This window comes from Drosophila hydei, unplaced genomic scaffold (genome assembly GCF_003285905.1).
Source record: "Drosophila hydei strain 15085-1641.00,03,60 unplaced genomic scaffold, DhydRS2 tig00000060-arrow-pilon, whole genome shotgun sequence".
Lineage (NCBI taxonomy): Eukaryota > Metazoa > Arthropoda > Insecta > Diptera > Drosophilidae > Drosophila > Drosophila hydei.
Genome location: NW_022045656.1, coordinates 3,379,829 through 3,398,197, shown reverse-complemented (window position 1 = coordinate 3,398,197; position 18,369 = coordinate 3,379,829). Strand labels below are relative to the sequence as shown.

At 40.0% G+C, this 18,369-nt stretch overlaps 1 protein-coding gene across 6 annotated transcripts in view; it reads left to right on the top strand.

Annotated features, from left to right (window-relative positions):
* LOC111594995 (neurogenic protein mastermind) overlaps positions 1-18,369 on the top strand; it is a 92,126-nt gene that overhangs the window by 16,668 nt on the left and 57,089 nt on the right. For 2 of the 6 annotated variants that reach the window (XM_023308523.2, XM_030226056.1), the window contains exon 3: positions 9,772-10,894. In XM_023308523.2, the coding sequence (XP_023164291.2) occupies positions 10,139-10,894 (756 nt within the window). In that variant the 5' untranslated portion in view covers positions 9,772-10,138. The other 4 variants (XM_030226055.1, XM_023308539.2, XM_023308549.2 and 1 more) reach the window with 4 other exon arrangements.

Sequence of the window (18,369 nt, the reverse complement as noted above, 5' to 3'; positions counted from 1 at the left end):
CTTTGCAGCAAAAAAGAGTGCTTCAACAGAAGAATTGCGCAAGAGATGAAAAAAACTGGTCACGAAATTAGTTTAGTAAAAAAATAAAGCATATGAAATATATATATTCTACATATAAATCTATTCTATATACGCATAATTTGAAATAATTTTAATAATTCTCAATTGTTGTAAAAATTTAAGTACCTCAAAGCCAAAATTCTAAATGCAACATTTTTTGTTAATCTTTTTGTGCCCATTGAAAATTACAATTTAAGGTTTTTTGAAATGTATATGAGAGACAGTAGAGGGCGTGGCCACTTCTAACAAGTAAATATATTCTATATCTGCAGGCATAATCCAATCAATCTTGACCTGTTTGTCTGTCGACGGTCTCTATTAAATATTAAATTAAAAACTTGATAATATCGATCAATTATTCTGTTTGTAATGAAAATATTTATCAATCTTTAGTTATTTGAACATATATCGCATGCATTTCAAGCTAGAATTAACAATTGTTTTATAAGCTATTCTAAAGCAAAACTGAATTAAGATTAATTGTCCATTTCTACATCTTAACCATTGTTGGGACTTGGGAGAGACGCACAAAATGTTAAAAAGATCGCACAGTGAAGTTATACATAAGTTAAAATGCTGTAAGCAGCTGTTTGACTAAGTATGCAGGGTATCCGCTAGGCGTGTACTGCCGACTAGGTCACGCATACTTATTACTAAATTCAACTTATATTAAATAATTATTTTTAAAATATAAACTCTCTCAGAAGTTACCTAAAATAAAGATTACAATTCTATCTAAAAGCAAAAGTTCTCTTTAATATAATCAATATTCAATTCACACTTTTATCTATATTTGTTACAGATATTTACAAGATTTGAACAGATGTTTTAGCTAGCAAACAGTTTAAACCATTCACAGTACTCGAAATGTCCTTAAAGTCATTTTTGGACAATTGCTTGCCATTTCGCAGGCCCTTCAATTGGTCATTTGCTGGTTTGTCAAATGACAAACGCATTGTCGGGCGTCTGAAAGTCCGTTTGATATCCAAGCCCTGCCCCGCTATCCCCTCTTGTCATCTCTACCCCTGTGCAGTTAGCGAAGCGCAAACTGTGAACGATTCGAGCTGTTTGGCTGCAACTTCTTTTGGCTTCTTCTGCCACCCAAAGGGCCGAAGCCGAAGCTGAAACTGAAGCTGAAGCTAAGGCCCAGTGTGTAGCTCATCAATCGCTTCGTACCCTCTGCCATAGCCACCCCTCCTCCCGCTGGCCGTTCGCTGCCTGCAGCCCGGATAGGCGCAGCTGCGCCGTTTAACGCATGTTGTACAACATTTTAACGGCCAACCACTCGATGTGCAGTGTTTTGTATCTACCCGAAAGGCGCGCACAGCCATAGCTACAGATACACACACACACACACACACATAGACACGAGACAGGGGTGACTTTTCCCCGAAAAAAAATAAAATAAAATAAAGTAAAGGGATAATAATAAGTGAATGTTGCCTGTGAAACGGGCAAAGCGCTCAAAAGGACTCGACTTAACTTTAATTAATTTTCTATTTCTGTCGATTGATGTGTGACAATTGAAACTATTTTTGGATTGGATAGTTTGCCTTAATTGCTTGAAATAGATATGTATATATAAATATATATAGAGCGTACATTAATGGCATTTAGTAGTGGTTTATATCATATAGAATTTGTAGAAAACGCTTACTTCAAGTACTTGACTGTTGCCTCTACTTATGGCTGTTCATTTGCAACACTGTTTATAACACTAACAACACTGTTTTATGGCTTTTCATAGTATTTACAGCACTGAACTCTGCTGTGCCTCAGCTTATATCACCATATTTTGTTTAATTTTATTTTGAAATATTTATTTAGTACATTTGCTTGCCAACACTGTTCCAGATATTGTTTAACAACACTTTTGCCTGTTACCCAACACCTATTTTTGCTGTTATGTATTGATAGAGTATTTCCATATGCTTCTCTTGTAGCTTTTCACTTTGCAACATTCGCAATTGAGTTGCATCATATCACTGCTGATCGTTACACAACACTGCTGCATGTGCAAGCGTTTCATAATCTCATTGCGATTTCTCAGAGAACTGATAACCCTAGTAAGACCTATCTACAGATAGGCAAAGGCTAGGTAAGAGGATTTCCACATGTAACGTTAATTTTATAGAAGGTGACTAATAAATGGGTTTATAAATAGAATAGGAAAATTGTTGAGGTGTTAAAGTGGGAATCATGAGCTCTAGAAACAAATGAAAACTTTTAATAATTTATTAATAAATAAAATGATAATTTTTATAGTGAAACGAGTGAACTTTAATGGGATAAATTGGAATAAAGTTAAGCAAGAAAACTAACTTTAATTGTTGCACCAGCTAATTACTTAATGTGCCACAGTTGAAAAACTAACTGTAAAATATTTTCAATGAGTAACTAAGAGTATGAGTTAAAATAAATAAATGTAATTAAGCCTGCAAAAAACTAGATTCTTTTACCTTAGACAAGGCTAGAATATTTAAAAGGCTTTCATAGATTTTTTAAACAAATTTATAATTTATAATTTACAATAAAATAAGACATCAATATGTGATGTAATTAAGAGTCAAGATTATGTGATTATACGTCGTAAGTGACGCAGGGAAGAAGAGTGACAGCAACAGGGGAGGCGGGAGGAGAGAAAGAGAAGGGAAGTGATGTAGGCCAGCTGCTTGGTAAATGGAAGATTTTTGAGACATATTAAACGACTTGCAGAGCGGAAGAGTAGCGCGTTCAGCTGCTGTGCTCCATGTATTGCTAAGTTGAGCATTTCAAAGGGCCACTCTGAGCTCAGATTCACATTCAGCAAGGCATTTACAATTTGAGAAGTATAGTCTGAATCGCAGTTGGAGAATTTTATTCAATTTTTTGCCTTGAGAAGCAGTTAACCATATTTGTTAATAAATATTCTGGCACAAAAATCAAAGTTCAAAGGCATCTCAATAAGCAGCTCAGACTATGACGTGCTCTGCATAGAAAAGTCAAGTTGGCTAGCTGCAATCAAAGTTAACTCTATTCCTGCTAACTTCTTTAGCTTCAGCTGAAGCTTAGGAAAGTTTTAATTGAAGTCCAGAAAGCAATCTGAATAAAAGTTAAAACTGTTAATCTGTTGAATATATATTATGCTATAGTACTTAATGCTCATCTTTTGACTAAAGCAAATCAGAGCAGGGGATAAATCGAGTCGCATTTCGCTGCTTGCTGGGCGCCTGAGCGAAGCAGGGAGCACAGCAAATGGCAGAAGCTGCTGCCGTTGCTGAGCAGATGAAAACGAAATAAAATTCAAAACAAAAAGTAGAAGAAGAAACAGAAGACAAGAGGAGAAAAAAGACAACAAGCCCCACCAAGTGCTGCTTCAAGTGGTGGTGGTGCTGGTGGTGGTGGTGGTGCGCCCCACTCTTTTGTCTACTTTTTGCGCTAGTTTTGCTGCTGTTTGAACCGGTTTCATTGTTGCTGCTGTTGCTGTTGCTGTTTCTTGTTGGCCAGTTGCGAATTTTCCAGGCTGTCGTATCCCGGACATTTGGCTCTGGCTCGCTGATGGTTTGAGGCCTACGCCATTTGCTGAGCGCCGCATCGCTGGTGGCACGAAACAACAACAGTGGCGCCCTCTGCAATGTTGCAGCAGCAAAAGAAGTTGTTGCAACCCAAAAATGTTGCGGCTGCATGTTGCAGCTGTTTGCACATGCCACATGTGAGAGCCACAGCATCAAGAGCAACAGCAACAGCAGCAGTCGCCGCAGCTCCCAAACGACATCTGTTTTGCAAGAGACGTCGCCTCACTTTTCCTGCATGGACCTGTTGTTGTTGTTGTTGTCGATGTTGCTGCTGCTACTGTTGCAGCTGGCCAACAGTTGGAGCCATCATGTCGCTGACAATTTGCATTAATTTACTACTGCGGCTTTTCCTTTTGCGCTTGCGAATCGACGCGTGTGAACCAAAACAAAAATTGCCTCTCTATGCAATTCTCACTGAATTGAGCCAGCAAATAAGCAACTTTATATGTTGCACGCTATATTTAAGCTGCTTAAACCAATTTTTTAATCAATTTAATTAATTATAATTGACTTTAGTTAAGTTTCTTAGTTAATATAATAATAATAACATAAATATTTAAACAAGATTTCGTTTTATGTCTTTATAGAATCAACATAAACTAACTTTAGTTCCATATTGTTTTCCCTTGATTCAAACTTTTGCTATTTTTTTCCGACTTATTTCCATCCTCAATACTCAAGTATCTTAAGTAGCTAATGGTAGTTGTATTGCAGCTTCAATTGCTGCCAAATTATCGCCTTCATTCAGATATTATCTATCTTAACATTGCCACCTAATCATCGTGTTCGTGTTCTTCTTCTTCTTCTTCCTCATTGCAGGCAACACTGCCGCACTTATGGCCACATTTCTGCCATCCAATTGGAACAATAACAAGAAGAACTGCCCCTAGCTAACAATTTAATTGTCACAATTGCACAAAAACTGTTTGTGCTGATAAGAAGAAGCCAGCACACCACTCCCCACTCCCCACCAGGCCAAGCCAAACTCCTGGCCAGCCACCAAACAGGGGGTAAGTTTTGGCAAGGCGTGCGGCATGCAGCATGCCGAATAAGCTGCTCGATATACCCTAAAAAGCGACACATGGCGCATGTGCAGGGCTTAGCAAAGAAACTCCAAGCGAGGGCTGTTTGTAAAACAACCAATTCACTAAATAAATTCTGAAATTATGTATGGAAACTGGGAAAGTCTCTTTAGGCATATCTATTGAGAGAGTTATGCTAAATCTCTGATCAATTTAAGCATACCCTTTATATATACACAATTCCTCTACTTATATACATTTACAAACAGCCCTCGCAACAGCAATAGTAACAGCAACAGAGACAATTAAGCTAATTGCTGTGTGCCAGATAGCGGAAGAGTAGAAGAGGCTGCGGTGAGATTTTAACTACATCTAACTCGTTCCCTCTCTGCCTCTCAATCTCTCTCTCTTTCTCACTCCTCTGTTTGGCTGCCTGCCCATCAGACACCACCCACCACAGCCAATGCAATTCGCAGAGCTTTGCTCTCGCTCGTAACAGTGCGACACTCTTGCGCTCTCCCGTTCCGCCACTCTCTTTGTGCCTTGGGCCTTTGGCAATGTTTGTGAGTTGGTTCGCTGCAGTTGCGCCCGCTGTGGAGCTGCGTGTGCCTTGAACTAGCTCTAAAAGCGGATCTTTCTCGCAATTTGGATTAGGCGCGCAGCTATCAAAAAAGCGACCATGGCATATGCTGGCGGGCTGTCGCTTTTCCAGGCGGTCGTGCGGTCGCTGCTTTTCTACACACGCGCTTTTCTGCACGCTTTTCTTGCACTATTTGCCATTTGCCACTGCCGTTTGTCGTTTGCCGTTTGCCGTTTGCTTGTTGCCTGTTATATTCCGATAAAATTGACTTTTTGTCGGTCGTCGTCAGCGTCGACGTCGCCGAAGCCTTAGCCGTTGCCCGTTTGCCGGCTTCGTCGTCGGCGGCACCATTTTGTTTGGCGTCGTTTTCTAACGGGCCAACAGCCAGTGCAGCACATAGCCACGCAGCTGGGAAAGCGATAGCCACCGTTTGGCGACTTGCGACTTGTCTTCGCGAATTAGATGCGTTTAAAAACGCGCGCGAACCGCCTTATGTCTCCAATCACACATGTGCCATAAAGAAAACGCAATAGAAAATCTATAAGTGGAATTAAATGTATACGTAGGTTATATTTAATAAATAATATTCTACTGAGCATACATATATGTAGCTTCATGCAAAATGCCTGCAAACATCGACTTCTCTTATGCATACAAATCGCTGTTAACAAATATTTAAACAGTCTCTTGTTGGAGCTCTTAACATACGCAGCTACAAGGCGTTAACATAACATAAAAATACACAAGAAATGTTATGCGCAATGCTGCTGCTGCTGCTCGAGCTAAGGGAAGAGAAATAAAAACAATTGAAACTTGTGTTGTTGTCGCTGTTGTTGCTGTTGCCACTTACAAAACAAAGGCAAAAACAAATGTAGACAGACAGCGACGCACACAGTCGCAGACATAAGCAGTCGGGGCAGTCAGACGAGGATAGGAAAAAAGTTCACTCAGCAGCAACGGGCGAGCAAGCGAGCGAGCTCTCACACTCACACCTATTCACACGCACACATATTCTCACTCGCACATAGTTTTCTCTTGCCTACGCTGCAGAGAACATCGCATCACGCTGTTACCATTTGCTGGGCGCCTGTTCGTTTTTGCGATAGACGCGCGACGTAAGTCGCCGTCGTTTTGCCTGAAAAAGTCGCCGTTGCACAGTGGACAAAATGCACGGTGGGCCGCATTTAGGCATTTAAACGATAAAAAAGCCATTACTTGGATTTTATGCTCAACAGCGACGTAAAGCCATGCAGCTGCTCTGAAATTCTAAAAATTTTCCATTATTTATTTAGCTCGCATATTGCATGTTAATTGATTTTGGTATTTAGCATGTTGTTCAGAATGTAAGCAGCTGTTTTATTAGTCTCGTCCACTGTGCATACATTGTCGTTGACGTTGCTTGAACGCGTTTTTGTCGTCGCCGGCGATTTTTGATTTGCGCCGATTTTGCAATTTCAGTGCCGGCGGCGACTGTTACTTAACATTGCTTAAATGTTAAGAGTGTGGCTCCGTTTACAGTAGACGCTATGCGAGTGCTCTCTTGCTGTCCCAGACGCTGTCGTTACGGACGAGAGCTGTTTGAATAGTTTGTAACGAAATATTTTGAATAAGAAGTAAGTGCGCGTAATGCGTGAATTGTTGACTGTTTCGTTATTATATTTTTGTGTTATAAATGTATTCCATAGTCTTATATTTGTATTTTCAGTTTTTTATTATAGGTCAATGTGCACTTATATATTCTGTTGCTTGCGACACAATTCCCATCAGTGCTCCTGCACTCTCTCTTGGACGGCTTTCTCATACTCTTTTCTGACTCTGTTACGGCTTGCTGTTGCTCGCTGGTTCCGTCGCTTCGTCTCGTCTGTTGCTGTTTTGTTGTTCGATTATGATGAAAATAATGAGGTTGCAATAATGATAATTAATTTGCAGTTGATCATGATTTTTTCTGGGTATGCTAGTGTGTGAGTTTATGTAGTAAATCTCATCTTCATGCCCACTTTTACAGTTACTGTAAAAAGCGTTCCGCTAGGCAAAGCCCAAGTTACTGTTCGAAATTTTACTGCACGAAATTTTATGACTCTTATCGATTTCTTGATACCCTGCCCTCCCACTGCGCAAAAAACAATGTAAATTTCGAAATGGGATTAACTCGACGCGGTGTAATTTAATGCGAATGTAAAGGGCGTCGAGCTTTTCTTTATTCTGGATTCTTTTTAATTAAATGCTGAGAGCTCATAAAACTGTTATCGATGCTTAGGCGCTTTAGACAAAAAGCTGTCTTAGCTTAACAACTGTACTTTTGTTTATCAGTGCGCTGTGCAGCACTTGGCGTCATATGACGTCACGCTAATTTGGAAATAACTGCTTATCAGTTGAAACCTAATTAACTACGTCATAAAGTGCTACTATTTTATTTATCATAAACGTTAAACGTTTGTAAATTTATTATTTATCGAGACATTATACACATTCATGTATGTTTGTTTGTTCATATAAATATGATTAGATATTCGTATGTCTGTTATTAACAGACTATGTTAAAAATAAAGCAGCGCGTGGCTTAGTTTCCTAATTAAACTCGAACAGCAACAACAACAGCAAACAAATCGTTCGCCTTCAAAAATTTGACCTTTTTCGTTTTATGCTTTGCTCTGGCTCAGTTATGCTCGCCTTTCGCTCCCTAGTCCAAACTGTGGGTGGCTAGTGAGAGACTGAGCGAGAGAGAGGGACAAAGAGAGATAGAGAGCAAAGTATGTAACAAAAACAATGTCAAATGTAAACAAATACTCACGCCAACTCGCTTCGCCTTGTCTCGTTTATATTCGCACTCGCCGTACGCTCGTTCGTTCGTTACGTTTTCGCTGTTCGTTCTCTCTCTTTCTCTGTCTCGCAACAATTGACGTTGGTTGCGGCTGCTGCTGCGAGTCGTTGTCAGTCGGCGTTCGCTGCCTCTGTTTGCTGTGCGCCTGTTCAAGTGTTCGGCCAAACCGCCGTTCGTTTGTATGCGAGTCGCTCGTTCGATCATCGAACGCGTCGTCGTTGCGTCGCAGCGCGTCGAGAGTTATTTTTTTAAAGTATATTTTTGTTGTTTTTGTTTTTTTTTTCTTTTTCTTCATTTCCACTTCCATTTCTTGCTGCTTGTGGCGTGCGTTCCTCTAGCCTTGCAAACCTGTTTTGTTTACAGCTTAATTTGACAGGGCGCCCTGTCCCCCACCCGTTAATGCCCTGTGCCTTTTCGGCCGGCGTGCTTCACGTGCCACATTAGGCATAAGTTGCAAAAGGTTTGCTCATTTGTGACTACACACACATACAGGCATACAGATTCACATTTACGTCTCTCACAACTCCAACATATTCGTTGGGTTCGTTGCAGTCGTGTCCATACAGAGCCCCCCACACACAGCGTGCAACGAACCAACCACAGTGTCTGTCAGTCAGTCACTCAGTCAGTTTGTCATTCATTCATTTGGTAGCCCGCGTGCAGGCCAGTTCGCAGCTCGCAGCTCGTAGCTCGCAGTACGCTGTCCGTTCGTTGTATTTTGCTATAGGGCAAACACGCGAGCAAAGACGCGCGCGACTCGCTAGCGTTTAAAGCCTTAATCTCAGTTGTGCGTAATTATTTTTGTTGCATTCACGCTACGTTACGGATGCATTTGTTTTCTTTTCTTTTTTTTTATCAGTTCCAGTGAATTATGAATTCAGGTTGCTCTTTTTTGCATTTTGCTTATAACATTTGCTACAGTTTTCTCAACGCTCGACGCTCGAAGCACGTAGCACCTTTTATTTATATGATTTTTGACTCATATGCTAGTCCGTTCGTGTCTTATCAGCAGTTTTATTTTTTTGCCTTCCATTGTTGTGGGGAATCCAGCAGAAACTAAATGAGAAAAGTTGCCGAAAAAAAATACAAAAAATTAAAGAAACTTAAATCTGCGTGTGTAGTTTGAGCTGTAAAAGAGTTTCCAAAAAAAGTTAAATCTGGCTTAGATGTGTTTCTAAGTGTTATAAGTTATATAAATGAATTATGCTAAAGATTTAACAAACTGAATAGAAAGTAGATCACGATAAGCTAGATATTTAAATTAATGGAGCTCGGAGTTATTAATTCGCAAATTTAGATCTTCAGATCGTTGTTTAGTGCTGCGCAAATTTAGATCTTTAGATCATATGACTACCATAATAATATGTGTACATAACGTCTAATAGGCTTTCGAATTGTTCCGTTTTATTTTAGTATTTCATGATTGATGATATGTTATCAAGCAGTTGATAAATAACGGCATGCCTCGAATTTTTGATTCTAATACAGCGCACGCTCGTTAAGACAAACCACATGAAGGCAGTGAGAACAACATTCCAACAACATATCTAGCTTATTTTTTATACCTATAGATAATTGTGGGTTCTATCGATTGGTTAGTGTTATTAGTCCCTACTATAAGTTTATAGTTATAATCTTTTATCTGATAAGATCCGGAAATTGTTTATATATTTCTAATTACTATTATTATTTTTTGCTTTCTCCTTCTCTCTCTCTCTCCCTCTCTCTTCTCAGATAAATCAGCATGTCTACCCAAACTTTATATCGCTGTCTCGTGCCTCACGTCCCGCCACTTCGAGCAACGTAGAGTTTCTTCTGTTTTGTCTCATATGCTTCCAATGAAATTGCAGCAGCAACAACAATAACAACAATAGCAGCAGCTATAGCGAACTACAACAACAAAGTCTTGCAAGAAGTGAATTGCGCATTGCAAAGCAATTCGAACTACACTGAGAGAAACGCCGTTTGAGCGTGTTTGGTGTCGTTTTGTGGTCTTGTTACTTCGTGATTTCGTCGCCGTCGTCAGCGTTTGCCGCCGACGGAGGAGGACGATTGACGCGAAGAAACGAGCCGTAGCCAAAGCCTCAACACGGACGCATTTATGGATGCGGGCGGCCTGCCAGTGTTCCAGAGCGCCAGCCAAGCAGCAGCAGCCGCCGTCGCCCAGCAGCAGCAGCAGCAACAGCAACAGCAGCATCAGCAGCATCAGCACTTGAATCTCCAATTGCATCAGCAGCACTTGCAACAGCATCAGCAGCAGCAGAGTTTGGGCATACACCTGCAGCAACAGCAGCAACTGCAACTGCAACAGCAGCAGCAGCAACATAATGCACAGGCGCAGCAACAGCAACAGTTGCAAGTGCAACAGCAACAGCAGCGACAACAGCAGCAGCAGCAGCAACAACACTCGCCATACAATGCCAACTTGGCAGCAGCAGGCGGCATTGTCGGCGGCCTTGTCCCTGGCGGCAACGGAGCTGGCGGCGTTGCGTCTGCAGCAGCTGTCGGCGGACCCAATGGTAACAACAACAACGGCAACGGCAACAACATCATCATCAACAACAGCAACATTGCGGCAGGGGATGGATTGCCATCGAAACGTCAGCCAATTGTTGAACGCCTGCGCCGACGCATGGAAGGCTATCGACGCAGACAGACGGAATGTGGGCCACGCTACTTGCAGACCTTCAGCACCGTCTGCGAGCAGCAGAACCAGGAGACAAGCGCACTGCAGAAGCGCTTCCTCGAGAGCAAGAACAAGCGGGCGGCCAAAAAGACTGAGAAGAAACTGCCGGAGTCCCAACAGCAGACACAGACGCAGATGTTAGCCGGCCAGCTGCAGAGCAGCGTGCATGTGGTAAGTGTTCTCTATATATACTACATACTATATACTATATAACTACACATACATATGTACAAATATCACGTTGTCAATTTTGGATACTTCAAAAGTTCGGATTTTGTTTTTGCTCAAGTCTTTCAATCATAAATTCTTTTATAGGGACAAAGTGTTGTTCATAGTGTGGCTCGGATAAGTCCAAATATAGCTAATACTATCTGAGTACATCATTTTACTCTTTACTGCTTAAGCGGTAAAATTTTTGAGTGTCGCATAAATTGCGGATAAGTCTGGATAAGTTAAAATTTACTTGCTTATAGATTGGTTCTACTTCTGATGCTTCTGAAAATGAGTGCGGATAATTGCGGATAACTGTTTTTATACACTCATATTATTGTATAATAAGAAAGTCTTCTAGATAGCACCTTGAAATATCAGATACATATGATGAATAGTCTTAGCGATTTGCAAAGCTTTTTTAAGTATCGGAATCTTATTGGATAATAATGAGATTGAAAATAATAATTTGAGAAGTTGGCTAAAAATCAGAAAGAAATGTTTTACGCCTTCAAGGGTAAAGTATTAGAAATTCCAAAGCTTTCTTAAGAATTCAAATCTACGGATAATAATGAGGTAGATAATGATAATTTGAGAAGTTGGATAAAAATCAGAAAGAAATGTTTTACGCCTGCAAGGATAAAGAATTAGCCTTTCCAAAGCTTTCTTAAGAATTCAAATCTTTTCGGATAATAATACGATTGATAATGATAATTTGAGAAGTTGAATAAAAATCAAAAAGAAATGTTTTACGCCTTCAAGGATAAAGTATTAGCCTTTTTCCAAAGCCTTCTTGAGAATTCAAATCTTTTCGGATAATAATGAGATAGATAATGATAATTTGAGAAGTTGAATAAAAATCAGAAAGAAATTTTTTACGCCTTCAAGGATAAAGTATAAGCCTTTCCAAAGCTTTCTTAAGAATTCAAATCTTTTCGGATAATAATGAGATAGATAATGATAATTTGAGAAGTTAGATACTTGGGCGAAACAATTCCGGGTTGGCAAATTTGGCTTACTGTCGTTTGCCTTGCAGCACTTCACAGTCGAGACGTGTGCATTCATGCTTAGATATAGATATAGAAACAGATACATATGTATCTGTCAGATACGTGTCTCTCTACCGCTCGCTCGCTCGTTCGCCAAAGGCTCATTGTGTGCTTATTATTATGTTTTGGGCGCAATATTAGAGCTGGTGCACGAAACGAAGCCAGCACACACACACACACTTGCACACACACAACTGCACATTTATACAAAATAATAATGAGGTCAGCGTTTTTTTTTGGTCTTGTTTTATTTTTTATTTATTTATTTATTTTAGCTTTTTTTCAGTTTCAGTTCAGTTTCACTCGCATTCGCATTCGCATTCGCTGCCAAGTTGTAGCTACAAGATACATTTTTGTTGCTTTGTTATTGTTGCTAGTGTAGGTACTGCTTTGGCTTGTGTGCATTTTAAATACCTTGAAATTATTTTGTAAGCCAAAGATTTTTCTCGTCGAATACTTCAAACGGAGCCCAGCGAACTCTGAAAAGCTCGTCGACGTCTTCGTCTCTATGCCGCTGTCTCTGTCTCTGCCTCTGCCTATGTCTGTGTCTCTATCACAATTCAGCTTCAGTTGGCTGCTTGCATCATGTCAGCCTGATTGACTGACTGACGAACTGGTTGACTGACTGACTGATTGCAACTCTAGTTTATATAATTGTTGGTTCTGCCAATTCGCTTGGTTTTTTTTTTCGTTTGCCTGTTGCAATTCTAGAGACCAATTCGAATCCGTGTAATTGCCACAAATTTACACACAGTCAACTATTCAGCTTCTTCTTCTTCTCTGTTGACTACTTCAACATCGTCTCCATTACGCGACTCGCAAATCTTCCGAGTTTCTATTTTATTTGAACGTGAGATATTCGTCGTTACAGCTGACCAGTTGCCCATCTTAGAGCCGAGCCGAGCGGAGTCGAACTAAGCGAATCGGAGCTGACTTCAGTTCAAATTCTGTTCAGGCATTCTTGATACCCTGTACATGTTGGGAATTGCTTGAAAGTGTATATTGCTCTTAGGGCAAGTACTTGCATTTCTTATAGAGTAAAATATGCTCAAAGCTGCAAGTTGCACTCGTCTGAGTGAGTTTGCACTCTTTTAAAGGTATTTGAAGTGCCTCACCTTAAGTTCACAGACTCAGCCAAATAAGTGTGTATCACACTTTACAGGGCATCTTCGACTCGTGCATTTGCAGCTCGTTCGTTTCTACATTTTCCGCATCCGTTTGCAATGTCATTTGTGTCATGTGCGACCGGTAATCATTCACTTGTATATATAGTCAGGTACCAGCCCTCCCCCTGCTCTGTCTTCCTCCCCCTTCTCTGCTACCCTTGCCGTTTACCCCAACTTTGTCGTACGCTACAAACGATTCACAGTTTTTGTTTAATTTTAATTGGCTTGAAAGTCTTTTGTCGTTATTTCTGCTGTATTCTCTCTCTCTGTCCCTGTCCCTCTCGTTTCTCTTTGCGCTGCGTAGTGCTTAAATTTATAGCTGAATCACTTTGAAAGATTTTTGCTCTTATCCGCAAAACACGTCAGCCACATGCGGAAATTTTATCAAAAGCCTTTGCGATAAACGATAAATGCTGTTATTATTTCACATACCTTCTACATTAATCGCAGCGAGGGGCCTCCAGCTTGTCGGATAACCGCAATACTATAATTACAAAAATTAAATAGGAAATCTCTATGCTAAGTTTCTATGAAGTTTTACTCGAAGTTGGGACAGATCTTCTATATAGATATAGATAGAATAAACTTTAATTTATTGCAGCTGTTAGTCATATTTATTGAGATATTATTGAGATATCTTCGAAGTATTTCATAATAGATTAGCTTTAATAACCAAAACAACACTTAAGATCCCTCAACAATTATGACAATACCCTTCTTATAGGGATCTATTATATATTTATTATTTATCTATTATCTATTTCTATTTAGATGTATGGACTTCACATAAATATGTAGCTCAAAAACTTTTCTAAGAATTGTGATAGTATTTCATAAAGCTCTTGAGCTTAGATATTCTCTAAGTCTTTCAGTAGAATTTGCCTGAAGATTTAAATATTTAATGATTAACAGCTAAATAATGAAACATTCGAGTGTTTAGGCAATTTCTTTGAGACTGTTGCTGCAGATGTTACTTGTTTAAGAGACCTTCAAGGCGATTGCTCGCAAAGTTCTCAGCTAGAGTTGGTTTCCTTATCGCTTAAGGCACTTTCTTCATAGCCTCAGATATCTGAGTGTGTGTTTATATTATTCACACTCTCCCTAGTTATTCACTCAAGCGACTCTGCGACAGGTGGCATTAAAAATGCGAAAATGAATTAATGATCGACTGTTGTCCATCGAGCGCGTCCGGCCTCGCTGCCAGGAGGGGGTCCCAATCTAACTCTTCAAGCTTTTCACTTTTCTTTTTCATTTCTTCTACTGTTTCTGTTTTGGTATTGGAAAACTTTTACTGGCGCTTCTGCTGCGGTTGGCAGTGAAAATCATTGCAAATTACGGCCAACAATTGGCAGCCGGGCTGCAACATGCAAAACAAGAAAGCAACAACAACAACAACAACAACAGTAGCAGCAACAGCAACAATAAAAGTAAAACATATTGTTTATAATGCGTTTTTTATTTGGGAAAGTCGCGTGTTGCAATTTTTTTGTAGTTTCTTTTACATTTTTTTTATTTCTTTGCTTCTTGTCGTTGTTTTTTCTTTCTTTCTTCTTTTTATTGGCTTCGCTTTGCCTTGTTTTTCATTGTTTGCAATTGTTGTTGTTGCTACGTTTGCCGCTGCTGTTGTTGTTGTTGCCAATTTTCACTTCACTTGGTGGCATTTTCTGACAGACGTCAGTCAAAGAGTCAAAGCGTTGCATGTTACCTGCTTCAGCGTCTGCCTCGTGCCTGCCCCCTTCCTTGGTGCCCTATCGACACCTTAGCACCCCATTCCGACAACCCCTAGTGCTAGTTCCTATCCAGTTTTCGTGCCGTTGTTTCAAGTGCGAGATTGCCTTGCTGTTTGCTGTTTGCTGTTTATTGTTTGTTGTTTGTTGTTGTCTTGATTGACAAGTGACAACATATTATTGGCGTATCGTTTCGAAGCTCAGCCAAGTTGTTGTTAAGTTAGTTAGTTGTTGTTCTCTGCAGTTGTTGTTGCAACTGCTCAGGCATTGTGTTTACCTACTTGCAACTTGAGGTGTTTCTTAAACTTTTATATTACTCGGATATTATCTATACAAATTACTTCACATTTACGAGTGTTGTAAGCGAAACGATTTGTTTATCTTGATACTCCGACTGACAAGTTGTCCATTGGGACGGATAAATTTGTGTGACCTTTAGGCTAGACCAGTTTTACTATACTCGACGTCAAACCGTATTAAATGGAATGAATCGTCGGCTATATAAAAATTGTTTTCAATAAATACGTTGAATTTGTACGGATACGTTTCGGATAAGGTTCGGATAAACTTGGATAACTACGGAAATCATATTCTGTGTGTTAGTCCGGAATGTCTTTGGTATAATCAATCGTTTATACGTTGGATAAGGTTCGGATAAACTTGGATAACTACGAAACTCATCTTCTGTTGGTATAGTCAAACGTTGGTGTACATGGATAAATGTAGTTAACTTTTATATATATACTTTATATGGATACGTTTCGGATAAGGTTCGAAAAAACCTCGATAACTTCCAAAGCAATCTTCTGTGTGTGAGTGAAGCTTGTCTTTGACCTTGTCAACCTATGGTGTACGAGGGTAAATGTATTCAGCCTTCTAAGTCAACCAATAAATTGCAAAAGTGGTCAAATAGCAGCGGATTGCATAAATTTTCATCGTAGATGTCGATATTTTATATTTGATACAGGTAAATAATCTTAAAGCTTTAAAATTTCCAACCAATAGATACATAAAATTGATTTGATTTTATATTACGCCCCCGAGGATAAACATGCAATCTATGCATGTGGCTTGTTTGTCAATGCTCACCTCGAGGCACTTGCGCCAATTGCATTGCCGTGTAAACGTATGTGTGTGTGTGCGTGGGCGTGGCTTTTCTTTAAATATTGTACCTAGCCATGTGCATAATTTATGTTTTTTGCGTTATACAAATTTGCAAAATGTATCGTTTATCTTCGGGCCAAAGTCGACGACGCAGCCGACGCTGCAGTTGAAGCAGCGCAGACCAAAACCGCCCCCAGCAACTGGCACCCTCCAAGTGAGCCCTCTCTGTGGCCCCCATTTAGCCTACCCTCCATCAACGCACCTTTGCGTGTTGTGTCTTTGGATTCTTTCCTTTTTATTTTTGGAGAAATGAGAACAGCAAAGGCAACTGGCAAGAAATTGAGTGGATCTGGAACTGGAGCTGGTCGTTCCACAAAATCGATTCGCAATTCGAAGGCATCGCCTTTGCCAAGAGTGCACCAAAAAGGGTAGCACTCGAGCGATTGTTCACAATTTCTGATGAACGAAATTTTTAAGGGTGTTTATTACAAGTGTATTTTCAATGAGCATTAACTTTATTGTATTGAACATACATAAAAACATGAAAATTAATAAAGATTATATAAAATAATATAAGTATTTAGTCAATTAAGGCGTAAATCAGACGCTTTCTGTTTATCCGAAAAGTATAGAACGAGTTTACAATAGATCTTAGCACAGCTATTTGAATCTTTAATTGATGTTTACAGACTCAGATAATAAATAACTTTTGTTTCCAATTATTATTATGATTATTAAAAATATATTTCTCAGTTCTGTGGCTGAAAGTTGAAAGCTGCTATATAGCTGCTGTGTTCATGTTCCTTTGCTGCTTAAAACATATTTGGTCTTTAGTAGTCTCATTGCATTTTTGCTGTACGCTGATTGTCAGTCAATCCATCTCAGTTATTTATTCATTGCCTACGTGCTCCACTGTGCACGGTGGTGTCAATTTGAACCTTATTCTCACCTCTCGCTTCATGAACCTGGTTAGCTACACTTTTGGGGGGCGGCTATAGCTACTTTGTGGGTAGCACATGAGCTGGGCTCGTATAACACACATTTACACACACACACACACACACACATACAGAGCGTGCCGCTGTGTATGTGGCGCACTTCAAAGGCTTTTATGCGTTAGTAGCTCGAGCCCCGCAAAAAAGGGGTAAAAGGCGCCGTGCTGAGCGTGAGGTTTGTTGGATAACTGAGAGCTGAGAGCAGTGTAAAATGCATATTTGAAAATTTACATCTTTTATTTATAATGTTTGGCAAATTTCATTGCATATTAATAATGCAATTTAGCTGGCTGCACTTTGAGCTGTGAAATTGAGACCGAGTGCTCAAAGCGCTTTACCCCGGCTCCCTTCGTTTTCTAATTGACAGCCAAAGCTGATAATACCTGCCATCTGCCACACCCACCGCCCGCCGCACATCTTCCTGCCCAATTCCCAGTTCGTTTACTTTATAGCCATTTGGCCGATTGTCTTGCAGATTTTAATTGCGCCACGTTTGTTGCCAGGCCACAAATAATAAACAAGACAAAGGCGTAACAATGGCAGCAGCAGCCAGTCAGGTGGCTTGGGTGGGCTTTTGGGGCGCTACCCCTTGAAATATTTTAACCCTTAAATATTAATGCAGACTTTTCACTTTTATTTGATGCATTTTGCACGTTGAATTTATTGAAAATTGCACGTGGTGCGGAGCAAGCAGACGCCAGCGGATGGAAGTGCACAAAAACTCATAAGAATGCATGAGACTGCTACCTCTTATACCCTGTAATCATTGTGAAAGGGTATATAGCCTTACCTCTTATTATATTATGTTCAGAATCAATGTATAAATCGTTAATCAAAATCGATAACTATCGTTTATCGGTCGAAATTGACATTTTCATGTACTAACTTCTCTCTATTAACCCTGTGAATTATCGATTGGCAACCGATAGGATTAAAAGCACAATAACTGCACTGTCATATAGTATAAAGATAAGGCAATGGAGAAGGAGCATAATTGCTATATAAATATAATAAGCTACAACTCATTGCTGGGCATCTTGAAGTCACCTATTCAAATATTTCATTTCAGTCATGAAGCCCTTTCACACATGGGCCATCGAGCGAGTGCAGAGGCAAGACATGTTAGCATTCAGCTGCCTCGACTCGCAAGCCCCCAAAGCTGCCACGCCTCCTTTTGACAATCGCCCTAACATACTACCCTTGCCTCGACTTTAGCCTTAAAATCGATAAACTCATTTTGAAGTTCTCGTTCGCACTCGTTCGCTCTCATCTGTGTAACCGGGCATTTGTCTGAGTGTGAGTGAGTGTAGGTGTGTGTGTTTGTGTGTGTGTGTGTGTCTACTTACTTTTATTTTCTATGCGCCTATTTACCCCCGCTCTGCATTGAGCCGCCCT